Source organism: Amblyraja radiata, chromosome 18, assembly GCF_010909765.2.
Source record: "Amblyraja radiata isolate CabotCenter1 chromosome 18, sAmbRad1.1.pri, whole genome shotgun sequence".
NCBI classification, from domain to species: Eukaryota; Metazoa; Chordata; class Chondrichthyes; order Rajiformes; family Rajidae; genus Amblyraja; species Amblyraja radiata.
The window spans coordinates 28,230,244-28,255,649 of NC_045973.1; the positions used below are offsets into that span (position 1 = coordinate 28,230,244).

At 49.3% G+C, this 25,406-nt stretch overlaps 1 protein-coding gene across 1 annotated transcript in view; it reads left to right on the plus strand.

The window, feature by feature from the left end:
- The window catches only part of plxna1 (plexin A1), a 232,846-nt gene that overhangs the window by 163,996 nt on the left and 43,444 nt on the right, over positions 1 to 25,406 (plus strand). The window contains exons 11-13 of the mRNA XM_033036992.1: positions 13,404 to 13,500; positions 18,484 to 18,674; positions 25,235 to 25,386. Of these exons, the coding sequence (XP_032892883.1) occupies positions 13,404 to 13,500; positions 18,484 to 18,674; positions 25,235 to 25,386 (440 nt within the window). The remainder of the gene's footprint in view (positions 1 to 13,403; positions 13,501 to 18,483; positions 18,675 to 25,234; positions 25,387 to 25,406) is intronic.

Below are 25,406 nucleotides of genomic sequence, written 5' to 3' on the forward strand. Positions count from 1 at the left end.
TCTCGTAGGATCGTGATCATTCTAAAATCTATCCCTGGCTCGAAAATGATCTCTGGGGGATAGAATTCCAAAGATTTACAACTCTCTGAGAAATAAAATTCCTCTTCAGCTCTGTCATGAATGAACAATCTTTGGTCTGATCTCTGATGTCTGGTTTAGTTTGGTTCAGAGATACAGTGTGGAAACAGGCCCTTCAGCCCACCTGTGATCCCTGCATACTAGCACTATGCTACACACACTACAGACAATTTACTATTTTACCAAGCCAATTAACCTACAAACATGTACATCTTTGGAGTGTGGGAGGAAACTGGAGCTCCGGGGGAGAAACACATGTGGTCGTGGGGAGAACGTACAAACTCTGTACAGAGACCAACTGTAGTCAGGATCAAACCTGGGTCTCTGGCGCTGTAAGGCAGCAACTCTACCCGCTGCACCATTGTGCCAGCCCAGTTTCTGTCAGAAAAACACCTTCTTGACCTCTGCTTTGTCAAATAAAATCATCTTTCACTCTCCAAAACCCCATCTGATCTCCAAAAGCTGCCCCCTTCATCCCAGGAATCAACCGAGTGAGTCATGTGGAAATGACCTCCAAGGCGAGGATAGTTTCTTTAGCCAGAGGGTGGTGAATCTGTGGGATTCATTGCCACAGACGGTTGTGGAGGCCAAGTCAACGGGTATTTTTAAAGCGGAGATTGACAGATTCTTGATTAGTACAGGTGTCAGGGGTTATGGGGAGAAGGCGAGAGAATGGGGTTGAGAGGGAAAGATAGATCAGCCATGACTGAATTGGTAGACTTAATGGGCTGAATGGCCTAATTCTGCTCCTATGATTTAAAAACTTATGAAGCAGATTGGCCAACATTTCAGCAGAGTAGAGGCATAGATGAACGGCCTGTTCACCTGACATCTAGTATAGAGTTATACAGTACAAGAACAGGCCCTTCGGCCCAACTCGTCCATGTCGACTAAGATGCCCAATTTATGCTAGTCACGTTTTTCCGCATTTGGCCAATATCCCTCTAAACCTTTCCTGTCCATGTACCTGTCCAAATGTTTCTGAAATGTTGTGATAGTACCTGCCTCAACACCTCCTCTAGCAGCTCGTTGCTTACATCCACCACCTCAAATATCTAGGTATTAAGTCTTTCCCCTCTTACCTTAAGCCTATGTTGACTAGTTCTTGATTCTCGGGGTAAAAGACTCTGCATTTACCCTTATTCCCCCCGTGATTTGGTACACCTCGCCACGATCAGCCCCCAGCCTCCTGTGCTCCAAGGAATAAAGTGTGTATCAGTGTGTGTGCGTGCGTCTGTGTGTGTGTATATGTCTGTGAGTATGTGCGAGTGGGTGTCTGTTTATGTCTGCGGGTCTCAATGCAGTGTGTTTTTTTGTGTGTGTGTGTGTATGCCATGTGTGTTGTGTGTGTCTGTGTTGGTATGAGTGCATGTATGGGTGTGACTGTGTCTGTGTGCCAGTGTGTGTGTATGTGTGAGTCTATGTGTTTATGTGAGTGTGGGGCCAGTGTGAGTGTGTTTGTGTGCATGTGCATCAGTGTGTGTCAGTCTGTGAGTGTTTGAGCATGTGTGTGTAACTGTGTGTGTATCTGCGTGTGTGGGTGTATCTGCGTGTGGGTGTATCTGCGTGTGTGGGTGTATCTGCGTGGGTGTATCTGCGTGTGGGTGTTTCTGTGAGTGTTTATATCTGTGGTAGTGTATCTCTGTGTGTGTATCTGTGTGTGTATGAGTATGTGTGCATGAGTGTGTGCGTGCACGTGTGTGTGTGTGTGCATGAGTGTGTGCATGCACGTGTGTGTATCTGTGAGTGTGTGTGTATTTGAGTGTACGTGCACGAGTGTGTGTGTGTGTATCTCTCTGTGTGAGTATGTGTGTGTATTTGAGTGTGTACGTGCACGAGTGTGTGTGGGTGTATCTCTCTGTGTGAGTATGTGTGTGTATTTGAGTGTGTACGTGCACGAGTGTGTGTGTAGGCGTGTGAACTGTCCCCCAGATGAACATTGGTGTGAGGTGCTGGAGGAGCAGTAATTCATCACTGTCACTTGCCATCGCACCTTTAATTGTCTCATTTCCAAGTCCCCTGCTGGCTGCCGCTGCGTCCTGGTGCAGTTTTAATGAGCCTGTCCATCGCGGCCAGCGGAGCAACGCAACTGGGGGAGAGGGGGAGGTGATCACGAAAAATCTGGAGATTCCCCCTCCCTGACGGACACCACCCCAGCAGCCGGGAGTTTGGATCCAGTGAGCTGCCGCAGGAGGGGCAGGATTGCAGCATCATCTCATTAGCTGCTGGTTTTACTTGGCATCCTTTTTTTTTAATGAGAAACAGGTCCTCTGACCCATCAAATCCACGCCGACCAGCGATCACCCCATACACTAGCACTATGACAATCCTACACACTAGAGACCATTTGCAGAAGCCAATTAACCCACAAATCCGCAGGTCTTTGTGATGTGGGAGCAAACCGGATCCCCCAGAGGAAACCCTCATGGTCACAGGGAGAAGGTACAAACTCCCCACACAGACTGCACCCACAGTCAGGATCGAACCCGGGCTTTAGTTTTTTTTTTTAGTATTAGAGATACAGCATTGAAAAAGGCCCTTCGGCCCATCGATCATCCTGTAGACTAACAGTATCCATCACACTAGGGACAATTTTACCGTAGCCAATTCACCTACAAACCATTACGTCTTGTGGGAGGAGTGTGGGAGGAAACTGGAGCACCCAGAGAAAACCCACACGCTTCACAGGGAGAACGTGCAAACTCCACACACCCAGAGGTCGGGTTCGATTATGGACGATCTCTGGCGCTGTGAGGCAGCAGCTCTACTGTGCAAACCATTATCCGCACAAAACATCAGTTAACATTCAGGACCATTGTTCCTGAACATAGAACAGAACATATAAAAATACGAGGCATAGATAGGGTAGACAGTCAGAACCTTTTTACCCCAGGGTGGAAATGTCAAAGACCAGAGAGCATTGCTTTAAGGTGAGAGGGACAAAGTTTAAAGGAGATGTATGGGGCAAGTTTTTTGCAGAGAGGGTGGTAGGTGCCTGGAACATGCTGCCAGAGGTGGTAGATATGATAGTGGCGTTTTGGATAGGCACATGAATATGGATTATGCGCAGGCAGATAGGCGATGGTCTTGGCATCAAATTCTGCACAAATATTGTGGGTGGAAGGGCCTGTTTCTGTTCCAGAATAATCAGGGACTGCTCACACCCCTGTCATTCACTCTTTCCCCCTCTCCCTCTGTTAACAAACTACTGCGCAGTCCTCTCGTAGGCTAGGGTATAGTCCCGATCTTCCAACCTACCTCATTGTGGACCTTGCACTTTTTTCTTATCTGCTCGTTCCTCGTAACTATGACACAGTAAAGCTCAATTCTGCATTCTGGGTATTCTGCTAATTGCACAAGTTATGCAAAGATTGTAATGCAAAGATGGTTGTGACCTGATTGTTCTCATTTGTAGTATGATTTGATTGCCTAGCATGCAGAAAATCCTTGTTCGCTGTAGATAGGCACAAAGTGCTGGAGTAACTCAGCAGATCAGGCAGCGTCTCTGTAGAAAAATGGTGGGTGACCCCTCTAGATACATGAGACAGTACTAAATCAGCACCAATACTTCACAGATTCACCACTCTCTGACTAAAGAAATTCCTCCTCATTTCCTTTCTAAAGGTACGGCCATTTACTCTAAGGCTGTGGCCTCTGGCCCTAGACTCTCCCTCGAGTAGATACATCCTCTGTGCCCTTTTAGACTTATTTTCCCAACTTAATTAATTGTTAGACCTTCCTCTTCTTCTGCCTTTCTCTCTCACCTTCCCCTCTCCCTTCTTCACCCTTCTCTCCCTCCTTCCTTGCCCTCTTGTTTCTTGCTTCCCTTTCTCCATCCTCTCTCTTCTCTCGCGCTCCCTCTCTTCCCTCTCCTCTCTCTCCCTCACTAAATTTTGCCACCCCTCTCTCCATCCCCTCCCCTCTCCTTCCCCTCCTACCTCTCTCCCTCTCCCTCCTCAACCTCTCTCCCCTCTTCCCCCTCTCTATCTTTCTATATCTCCCTATCACTCTCTCTTTCTCTCTATATCTCTCTCTATATCTATCTATCCCTCTCTATCCAACTCTCTGTCACTGTCTCAGTGTCTCTTTCTCTTTCTCCATCCACTCTCTCTCTCTCTCTCTATCTCTCTCACTCCCTCCCTCTGGTCTGCATTGAACCATGGAGTTGAGGAGAGCCTTGGTGAATGGATCTTTCCCTGACCCCACAGACACTGGTGGCTGTTCTCCATTACAGGCCGCTTCCAGTGGCTGCACTCCATGACAGAGTGTCAGGCACAGAGACCTGACGTGTGTGTGAATGCGGGGAGCTGGAGTGTGCATCACCTCAATGACTTCAGCAGTAAACCTCTCCACTGAGATCTGCCAGTTGATTTATTTTCTCACAGGAAGATGAGATAAATTGAAATGAAGCCTCTTGTACTGCTCCAATTTAAAGATATCTTGGCTTCTATTTTCCCAGCTGAGATGGGCTTTTCATAAGTATTCGGAGAAGAATTAGGCCGCTCGGCCCATGGGGTCAGCTCTGCCATTTGATCGTGGCTGACCTATCTTTTCCTCTCAAACCAATTCTCCCCACAACCCCTGACACCTTTACTGTTCCAGAATCTGTCAATCTCTGCCTTAAAAATACCCATTGACGGCCTCCGTAGCGGTCTGAGGCAATAAATTCCACAGATTCACCACCCTCTGTCTAACTCTGGCGAATGAAATTCCCCTTGTCTCCCTTCCAGAGGGATGTCCTTTAACTCTGAGGCTATGACCTACATGCTCCCACTCGTGGAAACATTCTCACCACATCCACTCTATCCAGCCCTTTCACTATTCGGTAAATTTCAATGACACACCCCCTCATCCTTCTAAACTCCAGTGAGTACAGGCCCAGTGCCGTCAAATGCTCATTATACTGTAGCTGTAATTCTTGTGAACCCTCTACAATGCCAGTAATGGATTGACAAGAACAACTCCACAATGGGCCTGGGCTTCTCTTTACTTTGACTAAGGAACCAAAGGAGTCATGGACTCCATTCTACAGCAGAAAAACAGGCCCTTCAGCCCATCGCATCTATGCTGACTATCATTCACACAGTGAACGGCAGGGCCCTAAGGAGTGTTGTTGAGCAGAGATCTGGGGCTCCAGAGAGCAGCACAGTGACACAGCTGGTAGAGCCACTGCCTCACAGTGGCAGAGACCCGGGTTTGATCCTGACTTTACTTTAGGCTTTAGAGATACAGCGCGGAAACAGGCCCTTTTTCCCACTGAGTCCGTGCCGACCAGCGACCACCCCTTACATTAGCACATTAAGAACAATTTATAATTTTACTGAAGCCAATTAACCTACAAACCCGCACGTCTTTGAAATGTGGGAGGAAATCGGAGCACCCAGAGAAAACCCATGCGGGCACAGGGAGAACGTACAAACTCCATACAGACAGCATCCGTAATCAGGATCACACCCGGGTCTCTGGCCCTGTAAGGCAGCAACTCTTAACGGGTGCTGGCTGTGTGGAGTTTGCATGTTCTCACGCTTCCTCAACTTTGGTTAGGCTCTACTTGGAATATTGAGTGCAGTTCTGGTCGCCCCATTACATGAATGATGTGGAGGTCTTGGAGAGGGTGCAGAGGAAGTTTACCAAAATGCTGCCTGACCTAGAGGGTATTAGCTACAGGGAGAGGTCAGAGTGGATAGTTTTCTTTGGAACGTCGGTTGAGGGGAGAGCTGATAGGAGTGTATAAAATTATGAGAGGCATAGATGGGGTAGGCAGTGGAACCTTTCTCCCAAATGGAAATGTCATGGACTAGAGGGCATAGCTTTAAAATCAGAGGGCGAAGAATTAAAGGGGATGTATGGTCATCTTGGGTTCAACACATTAATGCCAATTGATGGGAAGGGGCTAAAGAGTCATAGGGATTGAAACAAGCCCTTCAGCCCACCTTGCCCATGTCGTCCTAATTGGCATTCTGAGCTGGTCCCATGTTCCTGGAATTGGCCCATAGACCTCTCAGCCACCAGAGGCGTTGTATTTGGCTTATACCCCATGGTGGCACAGTGGCGCAGCAGTAGAGTTGCTGCCTCACAGCGCCAGAGACCAGGGTTCAATCCTGACTACAGGTGCTGACTGTACAGAGTTTTCACATTCTCCCTGTGACCTCGTGGGTTGCTCAGGGAGCTCTGGCTTCCTCGTACACTCAAACGACGTGCAGGTTTGTAGGTTAATTGGCTTCTGTAAATTGTCCCTGGTGTGTGGGATAGAACTAGTGTACAGGGGGAATCGCTGGTCGGCGTGGACTCGGTGGGCCGAAGGGCCTGTTTCTACGCAGTTCCTCTCAACTAAATTTAAACTAAGCTCGAAACAGGCCCTTCGGCCCACCTTGTCCATGTTGGACAATGTTGGCTTTCTGGGTTTAACTTGGCATCGTGTGCGGCATGGACATTGTGGGCTGAAGGGCCCGTTTCAGTTCTGTGCTCGAACTCCTTCAATGAGCCTGCCCAGCCACCACAATCAGTCTGAAGAAGGGTCCTGACCCAAAACCTCGCATGTCCATGTCCTCCAGAGATGCTGACCCTCTGAACTACTCCAGCGCTTTGTATCCCTCTGGGGCGGCACAGCGGTAGAGCCCCAGAGACCTGTTCGATCCTGACTACGGATGCTGTCTGTACAGAGTTCGAATGTTCCCTCTTTGACCAAATGGGTTTTCTCCGGGTGCTCCGGTTTCCTTCCACATTCCAATGAAGTGTGTCTTTGTAGGACAATCGGCTTCGGTAAATTGCCTCTAGTATATAGGGTGCAAAATTGGGATAACGGGTGATGGTTGGTTCACGTGGACCAACGATACAGCATTACCCATGCTGTATCTCTCTAAACTAAACTGATTTACATTTCTGCGAGCCTGCATCTGCAGTTCCTGGTGTGTTGACACCCTGCGCTGCGAGTTGCATTTGGGAATGCAACACTGCAGCATCTAATCTCAACCCCGTGGATGATTGATTGCAACCTGTAAGCTGTCTTATCATCAAGGATCTGATCCTCCCTTGTCCAACAAAAACTCAGACAGCCACGCTCTGTTTTGAAGTTGACACACGTGGCATTTGGCCGGCGGTATCAATGACCTTTGAGCGGCGGATGGGGGATCAGATCGTGCTGGTGCCTCGTCTGGGAAGGTCAATGGCCGCACATCTATTTGCAAGGCAGGGTGAAGGCCGACGTTGACTGAGCCAGTTGCACCGTCCATTCCCCCGCAAGCGGCAAGGTGGCGCAGTGGTAGAGTTGCCGCCTCACAGCACCAGAGCCCTGGGTTCGATCCTAACTAAGGGTGCTGTCTGTATGGAGTGTGCACGTTCTCCCTGCGACCACGTGGGTTTTCCCTCGGGTGCTCCGGTTTTCCCCCACATTCCAAAGCCATGCAGGTTTGTAGGTTAATTGGCTGCCGTGAATTGTGAGGGATAGTGCTAGTATTCTCCCTCACACCCTCAATCCCTCCTTGCTTCCTCATGCCACCACCTTTGTCCCACCTCCATTCCACCCTCCTTCCTTTCCCCTTCCCACTCTCACTCCTTCTTTCCCACCTTGCTCCCTCCCTCCCTCCACACCCTCTCCCTTTTACAATCCCACCTCTATCCCAACGTTGCTCCGTTCTCCTTCCCACCCCCTCCCAAATCCCTACCCCACAGAAAATCAACATCTATGTCACAGACAACAAAACCTATGCCCTCTAGCCTTGGATATTTCCATCCAGGGGAAAAGATTCTGGTTGTCTACCCTATCTATGCCTCTCATTTCTTTATATACACTCCTATCGGGTTTCCCCTCGACCGTGAAAGCTCCAGAAAACAACAGTTCAAGTCGGTCCAAACTCTCCTTGCTGCTACCACCCCCTAATCCAGGCATCGTTCTGGTCAACCACCTCTGCAGCCTTTCTAAAGACATCATGTCCTTCCTGTATTGGGGCAATGCGTATAGGAACTGCAGATGCTGGTTTACACCGAAGATGGACACAAAATGCTGGAGTAACTCAGCGGGTCAGGCGGCATCTACCTCGAGTTACTCCAGCAAATTGTGTCTCTCTTCAGTATTGGGGCAAACCTCCCTTCTCTGTTCTGCCCTCTCTACTGCTCACTCCCGCTTGCCCATATTATAACTCTACTCACACCCCGATCTCTCATCTCCCCCCCCCCCCCCCTCCCACACCTAATCTTGCAACGCCAGGAATGAAACAGGAGACACAGCAACCAATCTAGACAGCTGAATGCTTGATACCAGCCAGGAGATGAGATTGGTCAAATGGGACATGTCAGGTGACAAATTGGAAATGCCAATTCCACTTACACGTCAGTGTTTGTCTTGCTGGCACAGTCCTCTGCGTGATTTCATGTGTACTTCAACGGCCGTGCGCTGGATAATACCACACCGCCAACAACTCCCCCGAGGACGGCACAGTGGCACAGCGGGTAGAGCCGCTGCCTCACAGTGCCAGAGACACAGGTTCGATCCTGATCTCGGCTGCTTTCTATCTATGTGTGTGTGTGTGTGTGGAGTTTGCACGTTGTCCTTGTTTCCTCCTACTTCCCAAAGACCGGGTGGGTTTGTAGGTTAATCAGCCCTCTGTAAATTGCCCCTAGTGTGTAGGGAGTGGATGAGAAAGTGGGATAACGTAGAACTAGTGTAAACGGGCGATCGGTGGTTGGCATGACCATTGGATCAGTGGACTGGAGGGCCTATTCTTGTGCTGCACTGTTCATTATTCTATGTCACCTATCCATGTTCTCCAGCGATGCTGCCAGATTCGCTGAGTTACTCCAGCACTTTGTGTCCTTTGTTTTGTAAACCACCTGCAGTTCCTTGTGTCTCCATTGTAATCCTCGGGAGTGGGCCAGGTGGGGAATCTCTTGTGTGGATGGCTCCTTGATGCCCTCTCTATGTCCTCTGCATTGAGATAGCGCCCAGACACGGGACTTGACATGGCATGTCGTGTCTTCCCCATCTTGGTGAGGTTTCCTATCGCTGCTTGGATTTGAGGGTCAACTCCCATAAAAAGGGGGAACAAACTTAGATTGTTTTCCCTGCTTTAAGGTCATAGTGTCATAAGTAATCGAAGCAGAATTAGGCCATTCGGCCCATCAAGTCTACTCCACCATTCAATCATGGCTGATCTTTCCCTCCCAACCCCATTCTCCTGCCTTCTCCCCATAACCCCCAACACCCGGACTAATCAAGAATCTATCTCTGCCTTAAAAATATCCATTGACTTTGCCTCCACAGCCTTCTGTGGCAAAGAATTCCACAGATTCACCATAGAGTCATAGAGTGATATAGTGTGGAAACAGGCCCTTCGGCCCAGCTTGCCCACACCGGCCAACATGTCTCAGCTACACTAGTCCCACCTGCCGGCGCTTGGTCCATATCCCTCCAAACCTGTCCTATCCATGTACATGTCTAACTGTTTCTTAAATGATGGGATAGTCATAGCCTCAACTACCTCCTCTGGCAGCTCGTTCCATTCACCCACCACCCTCTGTGTGAAAAATATTTACCCCTCGGATTCCTATTAAATCTTTCCCCCTTCACCTTGAACCTATGTCCTCTGGTCCTCAATTCCCCTACTCTGGGCAAGAGACTCTGTGCATCTACCCGATGTATTCCTCTCATGATTTTGTACACTCTCTGACTTAAAGGGACATGGGCCAAATGCAGGCAGGTGGGACGTGTAGATGGGGCATCTTGGTCAGCAAGGGCAAGTTGGGCTGAAGGGCCGTATGTCACCATGACTTTGGAAAATCAGAGGTTGAGGTGAGACCAGATGGGAGTAAAAATAAAGAGTGGTGTAGATAGGGTAGACAGCCAGAACATGGAACTGTCAAAGACCAGAGGGCATAGCTTTAAGGTGAGAGGGGCAAAGTTGAAATGAGATGTGCAGGGCAATTACCTTTACACAGTGAGTGGTGGGAGCCTGGAACGTGCTTCCAAAGGTGGTGGTGAAGGCAGATATGATCGTGGCATTTTAGAGGCTTTTAGACATGGATATGCAGGGAATGGAGGGATATGGATCTCGTGCAGTCAGAAGAGATTGGCTTATCCTGGCAAGAATCTGGAGGCCTGTTCCTGTGCTCAGCTGCTTTACCACTCCCCACTTCATTTTGCCACTTTTTCCCATTTCCCTCCATATCCCCAATTCCCCTCTCTCGTGCTCTCTCTCCCACCCTGCCCTTCTCTCTCTCTCTCTCTCTCTCGTCCAAACCCTTCTCTCTTCCTCACTGTCCTTTCTCCCTCCTCCCCTCCATTGTCTTCAATCCTCCTCCTCTCTTTCCCTCCTTTTGCTTAATATTCTCTCGCTCCTTTTCTCCGTGCCCATCTCTCTCTCTCCCTCTGCCCTGTCTCTCTCTTCCTCTCCACCTTTCTCGCTCTCTCCTGACTCCGTCTCACTTTCCCTTTCTTCTACCCACCTTTCTCCCTCCTATCTCTCTCCCTTCCTCCCCACCCGTCTTTCTCTCTCTTCCCCCACCTTTCTCACTTTCTCTCGCCCCCCCCATCTCACCTTCCCCACCTTTCTCTCTCTCTCCTTCCCTTCTTCCCCACATCCCTCTCTTTCTTCCCACCGTCCCCAACCTTTTCTCCCTCCCTCTCGTCCTTCCCCTTCTCCCTCCCTCCCTCCCTCCCTCCCTTCTGTCCCACTCTCTCTCCTTCCTCCTTATCTCTCTCCCTTTCTTCCCCATTCTCTCTCTTCATTCCCAGCCTTCTCCCCCTCTTTTCCACCCACCCTTCCCTCTCTCTCTCTCTCTCCTTCCCCACCCTTCAAAATCTCTCCCTCCCAGTCTTCCCTCCCCTTTGTGCATTATTCCTTCTCTCTCTCCCCTTTCTCTCCCTTCTCTCACTCTCACTTTCTCTCTCTCCCTGCGCGCACACACACGCACACGCACACGTGCGAGCATCCCAACACCGTTTTCACATCCGCCCTTGGACCTCTGACCTCTGACCTCGTTGTTGACGGGGAATGTGGGCCAATCTACCGTGGGGATCCAGTGAGAGAGAGAGGGAGGGAAAGGATCAGAACCCAAGGCTTTGCTTGTACCCATCCCCTTGCTAACTCTTGCACCAGTCTGCCACCTAGTGTAGCAAACTGTCAGTGGGCCCAGCCAAAGGGAGATTGCACCAATTTGTGGAGTTTGTGAAACATAGGTGATATAGCCATTCACAGTGTAACACGACACCAACCAGAGATCACGTCGGAGGTAGACACAAAGTGCTGGAGTAACCCAGCGGGACAGGCCAGGCAGCATTCCTGGAGAACTTGGATAGTTGACGTTTCGTGGCGGTGGTTGGTGGCTCGGGAGACCCTTCAGGCTGAAAATAAGAGGGGGGGGGGGGGGGAGGAAGAGCTGGTGATGAGAATGGACCGGGGCAAACCAGGGCCAGCAACAGATGATCTCAGCCCTGGTGGGCCCTTTGTCGGCCAGGGAAGGTGTGATCTCAAGACCGATACGATGTGGTGAACTGTGGAGCTGGTTAAACGATTAGTGGAGGAAAAGGGGGAGGGGAGGGGAGTATTAGTCAAAGTTACTTAAAATGATTGAGAATTCAATGTTCACATCACTGGTTTATAAGGTCGGTGCAGACAGCAGCCGCAGTCAGGATTGAACCGGGGTCTCTGGTGCTGTGAGGCAGTAACTCTACCTCACTGTGCCACCCATTCAGACCCATGATTGGTTTCAATGCCCTGACAGGGTCCGGAGAAGGTTTAGTTTAGTTTAGAGATACAGCACGGAAACAGGCCCTTCGGCCCACCGGGTCCGCGCCGACCAACGATCCCCGCACATTAACACTATCCTACACCCACTAGGAACAATTTTTTTACATTTACCAAGCCAATTAACTACAAACCTGGACGTCTTTGGAGTGTGGGAGGAAACCAAAGATCTCAGAGAAAACCCACGCCGGTCACGGGGAGAACGTACAAACTCCGTACAGACAGCACCCATAGTCAGGATCGAACCCGGGACTCCGGCGCTGCATTCGCTGTAAGGCAGCAACTCTACCGCTGCGCCACCGTGACCGCCCACTAGGTGGTGGCCGGTTTCTCCCCACCATTGGCCTGGAGTTGTGTTGGTGTTGGGGAGTGAGTGGGAGATGGGAGCTGGGCTGTGTTAATACAGTGAGACTGGTTTTCATCCACCCATCTTCCAATCAACCTCCCCCCATCACCTGTAACCATCTATCACTTGCCAGGCATTGTCCCACCTCCACCAGCTTTCTCTCCCCCAACTACAATCAGTCTGACGATGGGACCCAATCCGAAATATCGCCTGTTCGTTCCTTCCACTCACGCTGAGACAAGCAACAACAGGTTTACAAACGAAGGTACAAAGTGCTGGAGTGATTCAGTGGGCCAGGCAGCATCACTGGAGAACATGGATAGTGATGTTCAGGAAGAGTCCCGACCTGAAACGCCACCTATCCACGTTCTCCTGAGCTGCTGGCTGGATGACTCGCTGAGTTACTGGAGCATTGTGTGACTTTTTTTGTAAACCAGGTGTAGGTTTATTATTATCTCAAGTACTGAGCTACAGTGGAAAGTTTGGTTTTGCACGCTATCCATCTAGATCAGATTTACCATACATAAATGCAATCGTCAAACTCAAGTACATTTGGTCGAGCAAAGGGGAAGATAAAGTGCAGAACATAGTTCTCAGCATTGTAGCAATAGGGTAGAGGTGAATCGGACAGTACCCTAGCTTATGGGAGGACCGTTCAGAAGACTGATAACAGCGGGGAAGAAGCTGGTGATGTGCGCTTTTATGCTTCTGTACGCACTGCCTGATGGGAGAAGGAATGACCGGGGCAGGTCCAGTCTCCAATGAGGTCAGGATCGCTCCCGAGTTGGTGAGAGGATCCAGATTCAGGGACAGTTTCTTCCCAGCTGTTATCAGGCAACTGAACCGTCTGAACTAGAGAGCTGCCCTGACCTTACATCTTCCTCATTGGAGACCCTCGGACTATCTTTAGTGGACTTTATCTTGCACTGAACATTATTCCCTTGATCCTATATCCGTACACTGTGGACGGCTTGATTGTGATCATGTATAGTCTGGTTAGCGCGCAACAAAAAAGCTTTTTACTGGACCTCGGTGCATGTGACAATAAACTAAACTAAACTTAAAGGACAGTTCAGTTGCCTGATAACAGCTCGAAATAAACTGTCCCTGAATCTGGAGGTGTGCATTTTCAAACTATCGGGAATGTTTGGGATTCTGTGATTGGGATTATGCATCGAAGACCTCCTCAGTGGGAGAATTGTCCGTTCTTACGAAGTGCTTGTGTTTTTCCCTCCTAGTACACGTATGAAAGAAATGATATCAGCGACCTTCCTGTAAATCTCTCAGTTGTGTGGAATGGGAACTTTGTCATCGACAACCCGGCCAACATTAAAGGTATGTTACAGTCAACTCTCTCCCCACAACTGCCCTGCCCTTCTTATAACTCCAGCGCTGAGACCTGATTAAGAAGCTTTAGTTTCATTTAGTTTGGAGATACAGCGCTGAAACAGGCCCTTCGGCCCACCCAGTCCGTGCCGACCAGCGATCACTGCCCACTAACACTATCCTACACTCACTAGGGACAATTTACAATCTTTACCAAAGCCAATTATCCTACAAACCTGCACATCTTTGGGAGAAACCGGAGCACCCGGAGAAAACCCACGCGGTCACAGGGAGAACGTACAAACCCCATACAGACAGCACGCATAGTCAGGATCGAACCTGGGTCTCTGGCAACGTAAGGCAACAACATTACCTCTGCACCACCCTAATATTGTTTTGACATTGTATAGCAATGTTACAAAATTTTGAGATTTTAAAAATCAAGTCTGCAATTTATCCCATCAGATAAAGCATAAAAATAAGTTTAATTTGACACCTAATTCACTTTCATATTTACTCAAGTATTTAAAAAGTTATGGCCATTTTCATACTCGGAAATGAGCATCTTGTTCCCTATTGATTTTCTATGGACATAACAAAAAAGCTGTGATCGTGGACAGTCAAAAGCCCATAACTTTCTTAAAAATTAAGAGAACTGAATGACATTTTCAGTTATCATAGATTGAAGCATTCTGAAACAAATATAAAATAATCTTACTTGGATGACCTGAAATTAAAGCATATAATTAGTTAGTTACCTAATTGTAGCTAATTTCAAACTTCAATGACTAGATCTAAACATCTATCCATTTCTTAATAAATGATTAACATTTTTAAATAGCCTAAGTGTCCAAATAATATTCACAAATAATTCACAGTAAAATATGATTTTTAAATCGCATTTACATTAATTTATAGGCCAAATGGAAGGAATTTAGTGTTTAATTGCTGTAAATTAAAGTCCATTTAAATCAGCTTTCTAGTGGGATCCTGTGAATGCGCTGGTTTAGAACGTTCACATTGCGGTAGATTTGTGCCCTCAAATGCCCAGAAAAATACTACGGGATATAATGGGCCCAAAATTAGCTACTCGCAACATTAAACTTTGTATAAAGGGATCTTAAGAAGCCCTTTTTAACGTAAATATATACAGCCTACCTTCCGTTTTTCCCCTGTATGAGATCCGGCCGGTTGGGGGTTTAGAGGTTCATTTTTAACCTACTATAACAATTTAATAAAGCCCTTAAAACTAATAATAGCTCAAGCGAGGGAATCTTCCAGCGATTTTTCGTTAATAATTAACTAGGCTGAAAAACCTCGATTTGAACAGCCTAGGGAAAATCGCGTTTTAAACCCGCCCCCCTCTAAACGGCGCCAAAATCGCGCACACGGGCTGGGACAGATTTTCAGCGACGCTTCAGGTACGTTTTGCAACATACCTACATTGTAGGGAAAGAAAACAAAACACAAAGTGCTGGAGGAACTCTGTGGTCAAGGTCTATTGTCGTGGTATGGATTAGTATGGATACATACCAGGTGACCAGCATGAGCATTGTGGGCCGAAGGGCCTTTTTCCATGCAGCATGACTCTGTACGTCCATTGGACAACAATGTTGCAGCGGGTAGAGTTACTGCCTCTGCATCAGAGACTGGGTTCGATCCTGGCTACGGGTGCTGTCTGTACGTGGCGTTTGCACGTTCTCCTCGTGGCCACGTGGGTTTTCCCCGGGTGCTCCGGTTTCCTCCCACATCCCAAAGACGTGCGGGTTTGTTGGTTAATCAGCCCTCCGAAAATTGTCCCTCTTGCAGTCACAGGTCGAACGCACAAACTCCACACACAGACAGCACCTGAGGTCAGGATCGAACCGGGGTCTCTGGCACTGTGAGGCAGTGGCTCTACCAACTGCACCATTGGCTTGTGTGACATTTTCTATCCACGCAATGTCCTTGGCGACAAAGGCACAGATATCTCTCATGGTGGCATTCAGAACTATCTGATCACATTCACAGTGGCACTTAGTTTGCGTATGTATTACCTCTGGGCAAATAGCCACAGGAGATTCATCAAACGCCAGATTATATCTCCCTTCTCATTCGAAACCCTCAGGGCCAAAATACGCTCTCGGTAAACCTACTGGGGGAGGTGACAGGAGGGAAATGGGGGGAGAGAGTCGTAAATCTTCAAATGATGAATTCATTAATAGCGTGTTAATAAGCACAGAATGCTGGAGTAACTCAGTGGGTCAGTCAGCATCGCTGGAGGACTTGGATAGGTGACGTTTTGAGACGGGACCCTTCTTCAGACAATGTGACGCTCTCACTGCTCCCCGCTACAATCCGGTATGTCATTGGAGTGTGGTAGGAAACCGGAGCACCCGGATAGTAACCCACGCAGTAACAGGGAGAAGGTACAAACTCCGTACAAGACAGCACCCGTAGTCAGGATTGAACCGGGATCTCTGGCGCTGTGAGGCAGCAGCTCTACCGCTGCATCACTGTGCCGCCCTTGTTACCGGTTGTGTTGTCGGGCTGACTTTACCCCGTTGCTCCTGCTCTGTTCTGCTCAGCAGTTTAGTTTAGTTTAGAGATACAGCGCGGCAACAGGCCCTTCAGCCCACCGAGTCTGTGCCGACCAGCGATCCCCGCTCATTAACACTATCCTACACACACTAGGGACAATTTATATTCATAGAAAGCCAATTAACCAACAAACCTGTACGTCTTTGGAGTGTGGGAGGAAACTGAAGATCTTGGAGAAAACCCACGCAGGTCACGGGGAGAAGGTACAAACTCCGTACAGACAGCACCCTTGGTCGGGAAGGAACCCGGGTCTTTAGAAACATAGAAACAAGGTGCAGGAGTAGGCCATTCGGCCCTTCGAGCCTGCACCGCCATTCAATATGATCATGGCTGATCATCCAACTCAGTATCCTGTACCTGCCTTCTCTCCATACCCCCTGATCCCTTTAGCCACAAGGGCCACATCTAACTCCCTCTTAAATATAGCACTTTGGCGCTGAAAGTGCTGTAAGGCAGCAACACATACCGCTGCGCCACCGTGCCAGCCTTGGTTTCATTCTAGTTGAAAGTCCGAACTTAAATCCCTGTCTCTGTGCGACGTCCTTAGACCAGAGCAAGCCTCTCTGCGGAGCCCTCTGGGGCGAGATGCTCCTCGCCTGTTGAAGCCGGTCGCCAGGCTTCTGCCTCTGGGACCTCAGGGAACCATCTGGTCTTCAATTAGTCCGTGACGGATCTGCAGCCGCTTCTGCGAATGTTTGGTTAATTAAAACACTGGTTGGCGGCACGTTTTAATCAGTCCGCACAGGCATAATCAAATCAGCCGTCGCCCGGTGGGACTGATGTACTTTCTGCCGGCTTTGCTGCCCCTTGAACCCCCTCTTGTTTCGTCGCCCACCCCCTCACCTCCACACCATGGGGTTTTAACAAGCTCACAGTTTTTGTTTTTCACAAATAATTTATTCAAAAAACAATATCAACGTACAAGGTAGTATATCGTTCATATCAAAAACTGCCTGTATCGGCAGTTTATAAACAAAGACAAAAAAATTCAGATTAAAATCCCGCCATCCTTATCTATAATACAATCGACCTCCCGCAGCGACGAGCGTTTGCGGAAAGCCTCCAACGTCCCACCGTGGACACCGCATGTTCCCTCGCCAGGGCAGCTCACAGCTCTTGGGTGGCAGACTGGTAAGGACCTGCAGCACGGAGAGAGGCCATTCACTCCATCGTATCCCTGCCATCCACAAATTACTTGGGTTATCCCACCTTTGTTCCTTTAGGAAGCAGATGAGGAGGAATTTCTTTGGTCAGAGGGTGGTGAATCTGTGGAATTCTTTGCCACGGACGGCTGTGGAGAGGCCAAGTCAGTGGATATTTTATACAGCAGAGATAGATAGATCTTTGATTAGAAACATAGAAAATAGCTGCAGGAGTAGGCCATTCAGCCCTTTGAGCCAGAACCGCCATTCACTATGATCATGGCTGATCATCCAGAATCAGTACACCGTTCCTGATTTCTCCCCATATCCCTTGATTCCGTTAGCCTTAAGAGCTAGATTATATCCAATTCTCTCTTGAATACATCCAGTGAATTGGCTTCCACTGCCTTCTGTGACAGAGAATTCCACAGATTCACAGCTCTCTGGGTGAAAACGTTTTTCTTCATCTCAGCCCTAAATGGTCTACCCCTTTATTCTTAAACTGTGACCCCTGGTTCTGGAATCCCCCAACATCGGGAACATTTTTCCTGCATCAAGCCTGTCCAATCCCATAATAATTTTATGTTTCTATAAGATATCCTCTCATCCTTCTAAATTACAATTAGTATAAGCCCAGTCGATCCATTCTTTCATCCATTAGTGCAGGTGTCAGAGGTTATGGGGAAAAGGCAGGAGAATGGGGTTAGGAGGGAGAGATAGGTCAGCCATGATTGAATGGCGGAGTAGACTTGAAGGGCCGAATGGCCTGATTCTTCTGCTATCCCTTATTATCTTATGACGTTCTGGCCTGTAGTCATACGTAGTCTGAAGAAGGACCCCGACCTGAAACGTCTCCTCTCCGTGTTGTCCAAGGATGCTGCCTGATCCGCTGAGATGTTCCTGCACTTTGTGTCCTTTGTGGAACAATGAGACAGTTTCTAGGGGCTGGGGTGTGTTGGGAAGTGATGGGCAGGTTGAGGGGGATGAGGAAGGGACAGGGTCAATGGTGCTTTATTGTCACAGGTTTGCAAAGTTCCATGGATCTGTCCCACCAGGGTTGTTCTCTAACCATCACTCTCTCCCTCACTCCCTCTCTTCCTCCCTCCTTCCCTCCCTCCTCCCTTTCCTCCTGCCCCCTACTCCCTCCCTCTATCCGACCCCCCTTTCCCCTCCATCACCTCCTCCTCCTTCCCTCCTTCCTTCACTCCCTCCTCCTCCCTCCCTGCTCCTCCATTCCTCACCCACCCCCTCCCTCCCTTCCTCCCTGCAGCTCACCTGTACAAGTGCATGGCCCTCCGGGAGAGTTGTGGCCTGTGCCTGAAGGCTGACCCGAAGTTCGAGTGCGGTTGGTGCGTGCAGGATAAGAAGTGCATGCTCCACGCCGACTGCCAGGCCCCGGGCAGCAACTGGATGCACCAAAACAGCGGCAACAGCAGATGCACCGACCCCAGGATCACCAAGGTACGCCCGTCCCGCAGCTCCGCCATGCGCCCTGTTCCCCTGCTCCACCCGCCCGCCCCGCACAGCCGGATCACCCCTTGAGTGTCTCTTACTGTTCAAATACCTCCAGTATCCGTGGAGAGGTCAATGGGAGCATGATCAATGTTTTATTATTATTATTATTGTTAGTGGTGGTGTTATTGTTATTATTATTATTTATAGTGTTATTATTATTATTGTTGTTATTAATAGTTAGTAATATTATTTTTGCTGTTATTATTATTAATACCAATAATAATATTAATAACAACAGCAACGGTAATAATAAGTACAATTAATAATTGGTTACTAAGGTTGATTAGTGAAATTGATAAGTAATAAAAATAATAATTAATAAGTGAAAGGCCTGGATAGAGTGGATATGGAGAGGATGATTCCACTAGTGGGAGAGTCTAGGACCAGAGGCCACAGCCTCAGAATAAAAGGATGAACCTTTAGAAAGCGGATGAGGAGGAATTTATTTAGTCAGAGGGTGGTGAATCTGTGGAATTCATTGCCACAGACGTCTGTGGAGGCCAAGTCATTGGGTATTTTTATAGCGGAGATTGACACGTTCTTGATTAGGAAGGGTGTGAAAAGTTAATGGTAGAAGGCAGGAGAATGGGGTTTGGGAGGGAAAGATAGGTCAGCCACGTGGAGTAGACTCGATGGGCCAAAGTATACAGATACAAGATGAAGGGTTTATCGTTTAGTACAAGATAAAGTCCGAGTAAAGATAGTTGAAAGATCTCCAATGAGGGAGATGGGAAGTCAGGACCGGTCTCTACTTGGTCAGTTGCCTGATAACAGCTGGAGAGAAACTGTCACTGAATCTGGAGGTGTGTCTTTTCAAACGTCTGTACCTCTTGCCTGATGGGAGTGGGGAGAAGAGGGAGTGACCGGGGTGAGACTGGTCCTTGATTATGCTGGTGGCCTTGCCGGGGAAGCGTGAGGATGGAAGGTTGGTTTGCGTGATGGTAGGGGCTACATCGACAGTTCACTGCAATTTCGTGCAGTCTTGGATGGAGCTGTTCCCAAACCAAGCTGTGATGCATCCCGATAAAATGCTTTCTATGGTTTATCTGTAGAGGTTGGTGAGGTTTGTTGGGGACATGCCGAACTTCTTAAGCCGTCGAAGGAAGTGGAGGCGTTGGTGTGTTTTCTTGGCCGTTGTTTCAATGTGGCTGGAGATATTTTGCTGGTGATATTTACTCCTGGGAACGTGAAGATTTCAACCATCTCAACTTCGGCGTCATCAGTGTACACCGGGGCCATCAGTGTATACCGGGGCCATCAGTGTATACCGGGGCCATCAGTGTACACAGGGGCCATCAGTGTACACCGGGGCCATCAGTGTACACCGGGGCCATCAGTGTACACAGGGGCCATCAGTGTACACCGGGGCCATCAGTGTACACCGGGGCCATCAGTGTACACCGGGGCCATCAGTGTACACCGGGGCCATCAGTGTACACCGGGGCCATCATTGTACACCGGGGCCATCAGTGTATACCGGGGCCATCAATGTATACCGGGGCCATCAGTGTATACCGGAGCCATCAGTGTATACCGGGGCCATCAGTGTATACCGGAGCCATCAGTGTACACAGGGGCCATCAGTGTATACAGGGGCCATCAGTGTACACCGGGGCCATCAGTGTACACCGGGGCCATCAGTGTACACAGGGGCCATCAGTGTACACCGGGGCCATCAGTGTACACCGGGGCCATCAGTGTATACAGGGGCCATCAGTGTACACCGGGGCCATCAGTGTACACAGGCATCATCAATGTATTCCTGAAGTGATAAATGTTTCTTCACTGAAACCACCAGAGGGCGGCATAGTGGCGCAGCAGAGGAGTTGCTGCCTTACAGCGCCAGAGACCCGCGTTCGATCTGCGCTACAGATGGAGTTGTATGTTCTCCTTCTGACAGCGTGGGTTTTCTCCTGGTGCTCCGGTTTCCTCCCGCACGCCAAAGACTTACAAGTTTGTTGGTTAATTGGCTAAAATTGTAAATTGTCCCTAATGTGCAGGATAGTGCTATAGTATAGAGTGATCGCTTGGGCCGAAGGGCCTGCTTCTGCACTGTATCTCTGAAGTAGATTAAAGTGAAGGTGGCCGGGAAGGGCTGGTGTGTGGGCGAGGTGATCAGAAGACCACAGACTCCCCGGGAAGTCTTAACGGAGTTTGGGGGAGACACAGAGGTGTGCAGGATGTGAGAACATAAAACAGCACAGGAGCAGTCCCTTCGGCCCACAACATCCCTGCCGAACATGATGCTAAGTTGTAGATACAAGGGACTGCAGAAGCTGCTTTACAAAAATGCAAAGTGCTGGAGTAACTCAGCAAGTCAGGCAGTGTCTCTGCGAGACATGTGTCAGCAACTTACTGATAGCTCCAGCCACTGTCACTCACTCTCTCTCATCCACTCCCTCCTGGTCATTCTTGACCTCTCTTGCTTTCTCTTTCTCACGCTCTCTTTCTCTCAATCTTAATCATTCCTTCATGCTCCCTCTTTCCCTTCCCCAATCTTACTTTCACGTTCTCTTCATCTCTCTCTCTTTCTCTCTCTCTTTCTCTCTCTACCTCTCTCTCTCCCTCCTGCCCTCTCTCTGATTCTCTCCACCGCCCCTTCTCCACCTTGCCTCCACTCTGCATGTTCTCTACCCTCTCCCCTCTTGCCCATATTGTCACCCCTCCGCACCCACCAGGAAACACCTGAATCCCATTCCCGACATTCCGGGCAATGGGGAGTTTTCCGGCAATTCTCCGGATCTGCCAATCCATCCTTTGAGGGGCGTGCAGGTTAGGTGAGACTTGTGCGTTCCACTCTACTCTGGAGCGAACGGCCCAGGCTCAGTGGGGAGTCATGTTTCAGTGAGGCCTCCCCTGTCTGGAGTTACCCAGCAGAGAACTGTCAGACGTAGAGGCTGCAGCTGTATGTCACTTGAATACTTGGCGTTAAAAGTGATGTAAAATTGCCCATAATTATACTATTATTGTTATTACACGGCCCGTCGAAACGTTCCTCATCCGTCATAATATTTGTTTTGTCAAGTTACACCTGTCTTTCCATTAGGAATAATGTGGTTTAATGAATCGTGTTGCCAGGCATCTTGGTTACCATGGCATTTCCATAAACGAGGCGTTCTGGCGCGTCGAGAGGGGCAACGAGGGATTAGTTGCCATGGGCGATGGGCCCACCTACCAGGGCAATCTTGGAGTTGCCGTTGGTGCCAGGTGTAGAAGATGCTTGGACCATGGCTGCCCGTATCTGGGCAAGTTGGTTGTCCATCTCATGCCCAACTCTGGACTGGGCTCCAAGACCAGGCTTCCTGCCCTCAACTCTGCCTGCCATCTCTCCAGCCTCTTGCTCTGTGTTATACCAGCCACATCGAAGAAATGGCCAAGAAAACACACCAATGCCTCTACTTCCTCAGAAGGCTTAGGATGTTTGGCATGTCCCCAACAACCCTCACCAATTTCTCCAAATGCGTCGTAGAAAGCATTTTATTGGGATGCATCACAACATGGTTTGGGAAGAGCTCCATCCAAGAGCGCAAGAAACTGCAGGAAGTTGTGGACGCCGCACACACCATCACACACACCAACCTCCCTTCCATTGACACCAGTGCGAACGGGCGATCGATGGTCGGCATGGACACAGCGGGCCGAAGGGTCTGTTTCCATGCCATATCTTTCAATGAACAATGACAACGAAACTTTCCTGAATTTGGGTGCTCTATCTCTGTGGAGTTTGCATGTTCTCCCCGTGACCACGTGGGTTTTCTCCGGGTGCGCTGGCTTCCTTTCACGTCCCAAAGACGTGTGGGTTTGTTGGTTAATCGGCTTCTGTAAATTGCCCCTGGTGTGTATGTAGTGGATGATAAAGTGAGATAGGTGATCGCTGGTCGGCGCGGACTTGGTGGGCCGAAGGGCTTGTTTCCGTGCTGTTTCTTTTAATGAAACAATGACTATTACATCGTCCTGACTCTTGCACTAATCCTATTTTGCTCTGTGTTTAGTATCTCTAAACAAAACAGTCTCGCGGCCAACAATCCGTGCACTGGGGAAAGGTAATTTGCAAGCTCTGCAGTTAGTCTGACATGCCTGCGAGCGTGCTTCTGACACTTTGAGTGAAGCATCTAGTTTGTCTGCAGGCGTCTCGCAACCTCTGTCAAGATTGCAGAGGTTTTAAGCCGGCCCCACTTTTCATTGTGGCGGAACCTCCACTCGCTGGTAGTATTCCCATTTTATTTTTGGTCAGCTGGCTTTTGACATGAACCCCTGCAGCCTTGCGCTTCTTATTGCATGTGGCACAAGTTAGTTGCTTCATTTAGTTTTACAGTGTGGAAACGGGCCCTTCGGCCCACCGAGTCCGTGCCACACCAGCGATCACCTGCACACTAACACTAACCCACACACTGGGGGGACAAGTTACAGAAGCCAATTAACCTACAAACCCGCACATCTTTGGGATTTTACTTTAGACTTTAGAGATACAGTGCAGAAACAGACCCTTCGGCCCATCGTGTTCGGGCCGGCCAGCGACCCTTTGTCGTAGGATTGGGACAATTTACAATTTTTGACAAAGCCGATTACCCTGCAAACAAAGGTTCACAAAAATGCTGGAGAAACTCAGCGGGTGCAGCAGCATCTATGGAGCGAAGGAAATAGGCAACGTTTCGGGCCGAAACCCTTCTTCAGACTACAACAAACCTGCACTTCTTCGGAGTGTGGGTGGATACCGGAGCACCTGGGGGTAACCCGCGTGGTCACAAGGAGAACGTGCAAACTCCGTACAGGCAGCTTCCAAGGTCAGGATAGGACCCGGGCCTCTGGCGCTATAAGGCAGCAACTCAACGGCTGCGCCACCGTGCAAACTCCAGGAAAAGGACCCATCGCAAGGGGGCCGTTGCATCCTCCGCACTGAGAAGATGTGGCCAAGTAACACTAGTTACAGGAGGGTCTTCAAAAATTTGGGACCCTCCGGTTACTCTGGTAAAAGCAGTAATTGAGAGATCTAGAATGATTGGCACATACAGTGTGGAATCAGGCTCTTGGACCCAGCAGTGGGAAAAAGTTGCTCCTCAGGTCCCTTTGAAATCTTTTTCCTCTCACCTAAATCTATGCCCACCAGTGGCGCCATGGTGGCACAGCGGTAGAGTTGCCGACTTACAGCGCCAGAGTCCAGGGTTCGATCACGCAATGATTACGGGTGCTGTCTGTACGGTGTTGGCACGTTGTCCCTGTGACCGCGTGGGTTTTCTGCAGGTGCTCCGGTTTCCCCCCACACTCCAAAGATGGCCAGGTTTGTTGTAGGTTAATTGGCTTCTGTAAAATTGTAAATGATCCCTGATGTGTAACATAGTGCAAGTGTGCGGGGATTGCTGTTTGGTGCGTAGTCGATGGGCCGAAGGGTCTGTTTCCACGCTGTATCTCTAAACTAAACCAAACTAGATGAGGTTTAGACTGCTGTACTCTGGGAAAGAGACTGTGAACATCCTTCTTAACTATATCCCTCATTTTAATATATGGCTGTAGAGTCTGAAGGTGTTCGTGAGTCTGGTGGTGTGCACTTTCAAGCATTTGTATGTTCTGCATGAAGGAAGGGGCGAAGGAGGATTGACCGGGGTGGGACAAGTCTGTGATTGTGTTGGCTGCTTTTCTGAGGCAGCGTGAAGTGTGGATTGAATGGATGGTGGGAAGTCCGATCTGTGTGATGGACTGGGCTACAACTCACTGCGATTCCATGTGGTCTTGGGCAGAGCTGTTCCCAAAACCAAGATGTCCAAACAGTGAACTGCAGATACTGGTTCATACACAGAAGGACAGCATCTCTGAAGAACATGGATAACATGAAGAAGGGTCTTGACCCAAAACGACCCAAAAAATCACTATCCATGTTCTCCAAAGATACCGCCTGAGTTACTCCAGCACTTGGGTTCGCAAGCCAGGCTGTAATGCAAGCCGGCAGAGTGCTTTCCATGGTGCATCTGTGGAGGTTTGAGAGAGGCATTGGAAACGTGCTGTGGCCTGCTGGCGGGAGTCCACCCTGCTCGCCCCCTGAAGACCACTGAAGACCAGAGACCCGGAGGAAGGATCCGGTGACGACGATGGAAGTGATGGGCGATGATTGAGGCCGGAAGGAGAGGAGAGGGAACCGGGGACTGGCCTGCCGCGCTCTCAAGGTCGGCTGCGGGAGGCGCCCCCGGTGGACGGGCGACGAGAGGGACGTGGTGTCCAAGGAAGGCGACGGCTCAAGTTCATAAGAACTAGAGCGCAGACTGGACTTTGAAAAATGGTAGCAAACCAGGTGGGCTCAGCAGCCTATTTGTGTACATTTACATAATCGGGGATGTGTGGTCGTACTCCACTGGACTGTTTGTAAGAAAATAATCTCACTTTGCATTTGTATGTTCAGCAAGGACATTGTTCCTGTTACTGTGCTGCACTGTTCTACAGAGCAGCTTGAGGAGATGGTGTCTTGCCTCAATGACTGGGCTGGATTATCATTGTGTGCCTCTTGTCCTTCACAGCTGGTGCCAGAGACAGGGCCCAAGGAAGGTGGAACCAGACTCACCATCACCGGAGTCAACCTGGGCTTGGCCTTCTCTGAGATCCGATACGGGGTGCACGTAGGCAGGGTCCGCTGTAACCCCATCCTAGAGGAGTACATCAGTGCCGAGCAGTGAGTCCTCAAACACCTCT